The sequence below is a fragment of the Pteropus vampyrus genome, unplaced genomic scaffold, assembly GCF_000151845.1.
Source record: "Pteropus vampyrus isolate Shadow unplaced genomic scaffold, Pvam_2.0 Scaffold314, whole genome shotgun sequence".
In the NCBI taxonomy this organism is placed as follows: Eukaryota; Metazoa; Chordata; class Mammalia; order Chiroptera; family Pteropodidae; genus Pteropus; species Pteropus vampyrus.
In genome coordinates, this window is record NW_011889095.1 from 699,497 (window position 1) to 710,020 (window position 10,524).

General features: G+C 56.0%; 1 protein-coding gene across 1 annotated transcript in view; it reads left to right on the forward strand.

Annotated features, from left to right (window-relative positions):
- The window catches only part of CUNH16orf62 (chromosome unknown C16orf62 homolog), a 102,614-nt gene that overhangs the window by 86,309 nt on the left and 5,781 nt on the right, over positions 1–10,524 (forward strand). Inside the window, exons 30-31 of the mRNA XM_023521746.1 lie at positions 2,723–2,888; positions 7,894–8,012. Of these exons, the coding sequence (XP_023377514.1) occupies positions 2,723–2,888; positions 7,894–8,012 (285 nt within the window). The remainder of the gene's footprint in view (positions 1–2,722; positions 2,889–7,893; positions 8,013–10,524) is intronic.

Below are 10,524 nucleotides of genomic sequence, written 5' to 3' on the forward strand. Positions count from 1 at the left end.
TCCCAAGTCGTGACAGTTAATAGAATTCCTGCAGATGTTGCAGATGGTGGAAGCCAGAGCCTGTCTGTGCAGCTGGGCGGGAGGTCTGCGTCCCCTCCAGGAGACCCCCTAGAAGTCCCCTGGGGGCCTCCGCGTAGGCATTTGTGTGCAGGGAGGGGCTTTGGAGCCTTGGCAGAGACACTTGGGAGAACATTTCCCACTTGGATTGCCAGCTGAATCTGGGGCCTTTCTTTCTTTCTTTCTTTCTTTTTTTTTTTTTAAATGTTTGCTTTGCTTCAGTTGCTGGCACTGAGCCATCAAAGTACAATTCAAGAAAAATGTCACAGCCATTGAAGCATGGATAGCATGTGGAAAATTTTTTCCTCGTAAGGTTGGGAATAATCTCTCATCTCTTTGGTTATGAGCAAAAGCTCACAGAAGTGGCTTAATTGTAAACCGTTAGTTCTTCACCCCCCGTATTCCACCTTTTGATGTGTTGAATGGCCTCCCACAGTAGTTACGGCAGTTTGTTGAAATTAAGTTACTGGAACATTCAGATTGTTGTCTTTTTCCAAGGCGGATCCTTAAATAAAATGTATTTTTGAACATCTACATAGCAGAACAAAATAGCCTAGTTAGAAACAGCTGTCAGCAAAGAGAGGCAGCAGTAAGTTGGCAGCAGTGAGATGGGCTCTAAACAGACGGACGGCAGACCACAGCCCGGGCAGTCCTGATGCCTGTAGTTTGAGGCAGCAGACTTTCGAATGTCATGTGTCCTCCTTCTTGACATTACAGCAATTCCTGTAGATGATGACAGCTGTGCAAACCGTCTCACACCCCTCCACCCTCATCCTCACCCGCTGGAAGTATTAGTGCTGTGTCTACACACACGGGTTTGCTGGCTTAGAGCACTCGTCATTCTCCAGGCCTGCTTTCAAAATAGCTGAGTGCGTGTGCGCCTCCCCCAGGTGGCCAGCGCCATGCAGTCAGAGGCATGCAGGGGGGCAGAGTAAATATAGCATGAGCTGTCAGGCATGTCCGCTCTGGAGCCAGACTGCCGGGGCTCAAATCCTGGTTCCCCCAAGTGTCATCATTGTGACCTTGGGCCACTTAACCTCTCTGTGGCCCATTTCCCATCTGTGACATGGTGGCGGGGGGTGGGGGGGGCGCGGCTGTCATAATCGTATCTTCCTGGAACCCAGAACAGCTCTGGTAGCTACGATCGCCACCATAAAGTTAGCTAGTGTTACTTGTTTTTACAGCTACCTCAGTTCCTGGCACATAGAAGGTACTCAAAAATGTCATCCATTCAACATTTACCGAGCGCCTACCACGTGTCCAGCACTGTCCTAGGAATCGGAGACGGGGCACCATTCAGAGTGTTCCCTGGGCAGTCCTGGAGGTGTGTTATTGGCAGACACGACAGGTAATGTACCTGCCCTGCTCGAGGTTATAGGCTAGGATGAAACAGCTACGCAGATAAACCAAGAGATGTTACTGGGTAGTTCACTGAAGGAGTGAACACAATCACTTCGGTGGGAACTGCCTGGAAAAATAAGACAGGATGATTCAGGGTAGAAACGGGTGAGGGCATCAGGGGGCGCTGGCTGGTCAGGGACGGCCTCACCTGGGCTTCCTTCTCCTGGCTCCCAGCCCACTGAGCCAGCGAGAGGGAGCAGTGGCGGACTGGAGCGGGGCGGAGGGTGAGGTCGGGCGCTTGTCTCCCCACGCGCGCTAGGCCACAGTTTTGGCAATGGCTTTTGTCCTGCACCCAAGGCCACGGCCCCTGCCAGGTGGCCTCATCCAGCTGCCGGTCTCGACAGCCCAGTAACACCACCACCCACTCCCGTGCGCCTGCAGCCCCGAGGGAGCTTGGTGGCTGCCCAGCCCGGGCGCCTCACCTTCCCCCTAGTTCCCACACCCTGCCCACATCGTCACGAACAGCCCTTCGTTAAACTGTCCTCGTTCAGCCCTTCGACTGTGCCCCCTGTATCCTGGCAGGACCCTAAGTGGCCCGTCTGGTCCCAGGCGCCGTAAGGTGTGGCTGGCGTGAGGGACAAGGCGTACCGGCCGGGGCAGGGAGGTGATGGTGGCAGAAACGGACACGTGTCCTCAGTGGGAGAAGTCTCTGGAGAGTGTTGAGCGGGAGAGTCACATAATTGAATGTGGCTTCTTGGAACGTCACTGAAGCCGCAGACCTGTGTCCCTTTTCCATTCAGTTTCGTATCTGAGAAACACCGTATAAGCTCGGTGACTGTGTCTGGCTTTCTCCTCTCCCGGTTTAGCTGTTAATGCTGTTGAATGTCCTGGCGAGTGAGGCTGTTTTTAAAGTCGGTGCCCCAGTGGTGACTGGTCATTTGGGGAGCTTACCCCAAGTCGGTGGCCTCTGCTGTCATCTGCTACGAGACCTGCAATCTTGCTTTCGTAGTTGAACGGAACTTACTGTCGCTACACACACGAGCACAGGGCTGTAATTTTGGAAACAGGCCATTAAGCTGACAGGTGACGTTGCTTTCTCATTCCCCAGACCCCAGAAGGGAGGCGCTCAGAGCTGGTCCCCGCAGACGAGCGTGGTGACGAGCGGGATTAACCATGTTTTGTCATTTTCCTGTGTTGTTTAATTGTAGCTGGCGCTTTAATTTCTCCACAGCTGCTAAGGGTGGGGACCTGGGTTTCTGTCTTTTTTTTTTTCCCCCTCCTGCTTCGTATCTGAGATTATTTATCTTTTTCGCTTCTCCATTAGGATCACCCTGAACACGGGGTCCTGTTCCTTGTTCGAGAGCTTCTCAACGTGATCCAGGACTACACCTGGGAGGACAACAGCGACGATAAGATCCGCATCTACACCTGTGTGCTGCACCTCCTGTCCGCCATGAGCCAGGAGACCTACCTGTACCACGTAGACAAAGGTAGCGGCCCCTTTCCACCAGACGGCACTGCGCTTGAATTTCGTGAAGGAAACGTTTCCATTTTCTTCTATTTATCCACTTTGTGTTTTTCCTACCGTGAGCTTCTAGTTCAAGGTCTTGCTAAATTTGCCCGGTGTAAGAACTGCCTGAAGCACCTCTTAAGAATCCAGATTCCTGAGCCCCGTCTGCCCCTTCTAAATTACACTCCCGGAAAGAGGCATCCAAGATCTAAGATTCGACAGTCAGACGAGTTCAGAGAAGCCCTTTGAGATTGGTGCCGTCTCTGGTGTACTACAGAATGACCTAGAACCGTGGTTAAGTGCACACGTGCGTGAGCTGCATCCCAGGCCTGCTCCTCACCGGTCTCAGGAGGACCCTGGTCTGGGTGTTTTCACTCGTTACTCCAAGTGATGCTGAGGCTCAGCAAGCCCCTGGGTCAGGTGCTCGGGAGGAGGGAGATGGCCTAGATCAGGTGCTTGGGAGGAAGATGGCCTTGGGCCTCCAAGTGCTACCAGCCATCTTGAACTCGCTGCTGTGAGTTTGGGAGCAGCCTTCTCAGGTCCTGGGCATAAGGTGGGACAGTCCCAATTCCAGACCTCTGCTCACTGGGCCTAAGCATCCTCCTGCTTGTCAGATGCTCAGTTACAATTTTTGGTTCCCAGAAAATGTCCCTATGTTAAAAGTGCTGTGGCCAGTAACTGTATGCTTTAGGGTTTAAGCAATTGTCTATACATTTGGAAGTTTCCAGAACGAACCTACAGTGGTAATTATGCTCCCAGAAGTTCTCTAGCTGGGATTGGAGGCTGACAGTAAAGGTGTATCTTGGGGAGGCTGGTTAATATAGGTGATGACAGCTCCCAGGCCCGCGTTCCTACTGCGTGCCGGGTACTGCCCCGGACTCGAGGGGCTTCTTTCCCTGTTAGTCCTCACAGCACTGCCATGAGGAGGCATCTGTGTCTCTGTTTTACACACCACCAAGGGGGAGACCCGCGCGGTTTCAGGGGCTCAGGGCCTCATACCCAGAACTGTGGGGCATACATTATGCTCCTTGATTACAAAATGACAATGTTCTAATTAAATACATCATACATACAAAAAACTGTAAAGCTCAGTGAATTACCACAAAGTGAAGCACACCCAGGACCACAACCCAGCTGAAGACGTCGAACGTTACTCGTTCCCCAGAAGCCCCCACGTGCTCCCCTCCAAGCGGCGCCACCGCTTCCCTCCCCAGAGACACACCTCTCTCCTGACCTCCAGCATTACGAATTAGCTTGCCAGTTTCTGCCTTTTACGTAAACGGACTCATTTAGCAAACACTCGGGTGTCTGGCCTCTTTCACTCAGTATCACGTCGGCGAGAGTCTTCTGTGCCGTTGCGTGTAGCTGTTCAGCCTTTTGCATCGCTGTATAGTATTCCACCGTGCGAATATCCCCAAGTCCATCCATTCCTTTGTGGATGAATATTCGCAGGTTTCCAGTTCCAGTTCTGGGCTGTCATGGGTAAGCAGTGCTGCTATAAACACTCCTGAGTATTAATTTCTGGTGCTTATTTCTGTCAGGTGTATGCCTGGTGGTGGACTAGCTGGCTCATAGGACTTGCTTAGTTCAGCTTTGGTAGGTAACTGTCACAGTTTTCCAATGAAGCCCCCGTTTGTTCCCTTGGCTTGGTCAGTCTTCGTTCTGGCCATTCTGAGTGTATTTCGCATTGATCTGACGGCTAAGGAGGTTGAACACGTTTTCCTGTTTGTTGGCGTTCTCATTTCCTCTCTCGTGAAGGGCACGTTGAGGGCTCCAAACCGTACGCTTCTGAGGACCGGATACCTGTAAACCGAAGGCCCTGTCAGAGGAGCAAGCCCTCCTCTCTCCGGTCCCTCTGTGTAAACCACACGGCCAGGGCGACTGCAGGAGCCTGCGGACGGGCACGCACGGGGGGTGTCATTTCTCCGCGCCCCGAGCGCCAGGTCTGGACTCGGGGGACCGGCTTCCTTCTGATTCCCAAGTTCACCCTTTCCCGCGTTCCACGGGCGGCAGTCTAGTTTTCTAGCCTTTCGAGATGAAAATGGAAAGGTGGTTTTCTTTTCCTTCTCGGCCCAGCTGTGTTTATTTTGGATGCACAGTTGTGACTTGACAGTCGCGTTAGCGGGGCGTGTCCTGGGGCCGCGGGGGGCTTTGCGGGGGATGGAGGGTTCCATTTCCCCCTCCCAGTCTTATTCTAGGCAGTCTTTAGACAGCGACGGCATGGGCTGAAACGTCTGGAAAACTGGGGGCAAGGACGTTTTGCAGTTATGAAGGCGCCTAGGCTGCTTTCTGTCCAGATTTGGAAAGAGAAGGTCCTGAGGGGTACCTGGAGCGAACGCCAGTGTTTCCGTGCAGGAGCGAGCGTCTGGCGTGGGGGGGAGAGCGGCGCCGTGCTGCAGGCTCGTTTCGCACGTGGATGGAGCGCATCTAGTGGGAAGAGGACAACTCGGCCCCTTCGCTCCTCCGTGCCACCTGCCAGGCCCCTGCAGCACTCAGGGCTGTGACCCCGGGGCCAGGCCGATGCAGAGCTCGGGGGCTGTTTTCGGTGGCCATGTGCCAGGGACCTCATTTCTCCCACCCTGAGCATGAGGTCTGGCTCAGGCCCACTCTGCACACTGGCCTGACCGGCTTCCTTATAATTCTCAAACCCAGCCTTTCCTCCCTCCCTCCCTCCCTCCCTCCGTCACCACCAAGTGTCAGGGTGGACACTAGTTTCTCTGCTTCTGACCCCTTTCTCTGGAGAATGCAACCTGTAGAGCTTGGCCTGGATCTGGCTAATTCTAGAATTCCATCCCAAGTCTCGATTTTAGGATGCTGTACTGACCCCTCCTGACATTCAGCTCAGGCGAATGTGGTCGCCACTTGGTACGTCTGCATCTCCTAATGGCCTGTGAGCTCTGGCCTCCCAGGGACCAGGTGGGCCTTGTTCCCTCCTGGGTGACCAGCACCTAGCCCAGCCTGGGGCATGGCAGGCCCTCCTCCAGTAGGTGCTGACTGCACACGCGCGAGCAGCCTGTTGCAAACCCACCTCTGGCCCCTGTGGTCAGGAGGCCCGCAGCTGGACTGGCCATGGGCCTCTTAGACCTTCTTCCTGTTCTCCAAAACAAGGGTAGACTCCAGCCCGGGGAATTTATGCGGAACTTTTCTCGTCCTCCGCAGAGACGAGAGAAATTCCTTTACCAGCTGCAGGTCTGCCGTCCTGCAAAATCAGCTGGCGAATGGCTGAATCCAGCTCTTTAGCTTTTTACAACAACTGCCATCCTCCACGTGATGGACAGCAGTCGCGACACAGGGGCCAGAGCTGTCTTAGAAAAAATCCCAGTACAGACCCCCCGTGGCCCAGCCTGGCGTCAGAGGAGCGACTGCAAAGCAAGCGGCTGGCCCAGGACAGTTCTTCCCAGAAGAGTCGCAGAGACCTGCATGAGAGACCGCCGGCCGCCAGCGGCACTGGGGAGCACGGAGACGGACTGGGCTCCCTACTCTCGGGCAGTATTTGTCTGCAAGCCGCGAACCGACGGCGTGGCCGTGTGTGTGGTCGAGAGAGCACGTGAGAGCGTGCACAGAGGTAGCAAAATGGGATCAACTAAGGCATCCCAGTGTTCAATTTTTCCTGCTTTTCTATAGCTTTGACATTTTTCAAATTAAAAAATTGGGCCAAGAAAAGCACAGTAAATTACATTCCCACAGATAATCTAAACTGAAATGTTTATTAAAAACGCCCCCAAACCATAAAGTGGATTAGCGCTGTGTGCTTGTGGCCAGGTGCACAGCCACACCCTCCCGAGGCACCAGCACGGCCTCAGGGTCATCAGAGGTCTCGGCCCTGACAGTGGCCTCTGCCAGGTCAGAAGCAGCAGAGTGCCACCGCCCTCTCCCTCGGCCGCATGGCCTGCGGGCTGTCCGCTGCGTCCGGCCCCGGAGTGCTGCCTGGTGCTCCTCTGCGTCATGGCCGGTGTTCGGGCCTGGGAGCCGAGATGAAAGCAGCCAGAAACGGTCTGGTGACAAAGGAGGGGTCGGTGGAGGGCAAGAATGGACTCTGCGAGGCAGGGCTGTGGTTTGTTACGGACTCCAGGACTCGCCAGCAGCCCGACCCAGCACCCCCCCCGCCAAAAGACGGGAAACATCTGAGAAGTCCACAGCAGGGACATTCTGGTCTGTCGTGCAGAGGGACCCGGGTCAGCTTTTCCAGACCAAGCAGATCGGTGTGCGCCGATGCGGAAGCAGCTTCGGGTGTAGCCAGTGAGAACGGAGCGCGAACCAGCGCGCCGTGCGGTCTCCTCCCCTACCCAGAGCGGGTGGCGCTGTGTGCAGGCCAGCTGACGGGACGGGGGTCGGACTCAGGCTGTCCTTGCTGGCTGGTCATACTCCAGGTGGCTGTCACGGGAGGTGCCAAAGCAGAGAGTGGGGGACTTTTTGGCAAGAGATGTTGTCACAGGTCTTCAAGTTCATGAGCAGAGAACTGTGGTCCACCTGAGGGAGTCTGAGCAGGGGTGACAGGGCAGGTAGCTGGGTGCAGTGTGTAGCAGGCTCAGGCTTTGGAATCGTACTTCCCGGTTTGGGACCCTTGCTGGGACCACCTCTGAGCCTCAGCTTCCCCGTTCGTCAAAGGGAGATGTTACTGTCTTCTCCCCATGCCGGTTCTGAGGACCTGCAGAAACGCGTGGGAAGCACTTAGCCCGTTGCCTGGCCCCTGGGAGGTGCTCAGTACTGGCAGCTGCTGCAATGGTCACTATGATTCTCATTGTCCCCCTCCACCCACGGTCAAGGGGACATGACGTCCACACCCTGGTCTCTGGCTCTGACTGTCCAGGGGCCAGGTGTTTTCTCTCTGACTCCCAAAGCCTGAAGCCCAGGGGGACATATTGTATGTTTCCGTGTGCTCTGCTGCGATTTCCTGCCATCTGCTGACACCGCGTGGCACATGGCTGCCTCTCCCTAGCCCGGATGGCCTTGCTAACATCTCCCTGCTCTGGCTTCTCCATCAGTCGACTCCAATGACAGCCTCTACGGGGGAGACTCCAAGTTTCTGGCTGAAAACAACAGGCTGTGTGAGACAGTGATGGCGCAGGTCCTGGAGCATCTGAAGACGCTGGCCAAGGACGAGGTAGGTGCCCTCACCGGCCCCACCCCTGCCGCTCGCTCTGAACGCCAAGGCTCCGGCTGGCTGGGCGCTGGTTCATTCTGGAAGGAAACCTTCATGTGAGTAATGCACACCGTTTGTCCAGTGCTGCGGGGCCTTGGCTCCCGTGTGCCTCCAGGGCCCCTCCGGGTCCCCTGGCCATGTGCTGCATCCCTGTTCCCCTAAGCCTAACAGAGCTCAGATTCCCGTCGCCCAGTGACAGCGTGGCGGTCGTGACGTGGCAGCGCCCCAGTCGGGTCTGCGGCAGGGCTGAGCGCACCGTCCCCACGCTTTCACCGTAGCTTTTCCACGTCCGGACATTTCACACTGTGTCACAACCGCCTACAGTATTCAGCACGTAACGTGCTGCAGGCTTGCAGCCTGGGACCGGTGCACCCACCACACGGCCTAGGGCTGCGGTGGGCAGGTTAGTGTGAGGGCTCTGTGACGTCTGCACACTGATGAAGTCGCCTGACGGCACATTTCTCAGAGCGTATCCGCGTCGTTGAGACTCGTGACTTCGCCTGGTCCCCTTCCCTAGACGTGCCGACCATGGCTTCCATTTTGGCAGCTTCGCTGCAGACGTGGGTGACAGCTGGATGGCTGGTTGTGCAGACGTCGTGTTACGCTGATTCCTGTTGTGCGGTCAAGGTGGGGGGCGTCGGCAGTGCCACAGGAGGCAGGGCCGCGCCCGACTTTCCTCCGCGGTCTCCCGAGCGTCGGCTGCTGCCTGGCCTTCACTCCGGTCTTGCTCTTCCCGTCCGCGTGAAGCTCTGAGCATTTTGATTTTATTCCCACTTAGCGATTGACAATCTGACGGCTGCTTCCTGGTCTCGTCCTGGCAGGCCCCGTTTTCTCTGTCTTCCCCACCCCATTCCCTTTCCCAAACCCAGGATGGATTTCAGGCTGCTTGGTTTCCACTGGCCGCCTGGCCCTTCCCTTCCCCTTCCTGGACACTCCCAGCCCACCAGACCCTTTGAAGACAAAGTAAGATCAGACTGGATTTTAAGTTTAATTTTCATTTCCAGGACTATCTAATAACAGTGTTGCCCTTAACCCCTTCCCCACCCCATCAGAAAACCACAAGAGTCTTATGTAGCCGTGGGTTCCCGTTCTCCCCAGGGTATTCAGGGAGGTGATGGAGAGAGGAGGATTTTTTTCAGGACTCCATTCCCTGGTGGCCTCTGCCAAGGTCAGGGACACTGCCCAAAGGACCGGCCTTAGGGCTGGCAGTCCAAAGGGCAGAACCACTGCTGCCTGGGCCCTGAGTGCCCACCGCGCTTCTCCAGGGAGGCAGGATGTGTGGATATGTCCCATTAACCCTGGGGACCCCGCTGGGTGCAGGGCTGCCCAGCTCTTGGGAGCTTAATGCACAGAAGGCACTTGGCTGTCGGTGGAAGGGGCAGCATCAGACTCCCAGTCTCTTCAAGCACGGGGGGATCAAACCACATTAGAGGCAACTCCTGCCCCCCACCCCCAAACTGAAAAACCTTTGTCAGACACGTGCAGACTCTGTCAGGGTTAAAGACCCAGCTTCTCTTTGCTTTTGTGTATGGTATGTGGTTTCAGGAGCGCCCTTCATGCCTATGGGAAGAGAGGGAGTGTCCTGCGCCTTCATCCTGTACTTGTCACACTAACTAGATCCCCCTCTGTCCCCTGCCAAGAACAGTTCTTAGCGCTGTTCTCTGCTTCTTAAAACCACTGGCTTTGGTGCCAGCTTCTAGCCCAGGGAACCGTTTACAGCAGTGCTGTGTTTTAAGTTGTGCCCAAGAAAAACTGCCACATGGTTTGAAACTTCGTCTCTGATGGAACAGGCTGGGTCTCATCGGGGGGGCCTCTGACAGCATGCACGACCGGGGGCTGGGTAGGGCCCCATAAGTTTGGAACTATTTTCATTTAACGTTTGTCTCTCTCTCGGGAGGGACTTTGATGGTGGTAGTGACTCTGAAACAATTCCAAAAGGTCAGCAAAGCCGGCTGTTTGCAGAGACCATTCTGGCTGCATCGGTACAGGGCCCTGCACCGGACGCGTCGTATACGCACCTTCAGCGGACCGCGCTGAAGTGACAGCGATGTGAAGTGCACAGGTGACGCAGTGTGGCAGGGGCCTGGTGCTGGGGAAGCGCCCGTCCGTTCACTCTCCTCATGGGGGCCGAGCCTTGTGCTGTCGGCAAACCCCGCTGCTGCTGCTGCTGCTCCTGGGGCCTCACGTCATGGTGCCCGTGGCGGCCCTGCTCCAGACTGTCCTCTAGCTCCCTGTGAAGGAGCCAGTCTGTCTGAATGAGCTTTACGAGGTGGTCTGCTTGGTGAGGTGGAGCCCATCCTACACCAGGCCCTGAGCGCCTCCCAGACGTGGCAGTTCTCACAGGACAGGGATGAAGTGTTCTGCTCCCTGCGAAGCCTCTGGAGGGAGGAGGGGCGCCAGGGTCTGACTGGGGGTCTCGTGTGGTGGTCGTGGCTCCTGGCTCGCATGTCGCCTGTTGGCCAGCTCGCTTCTC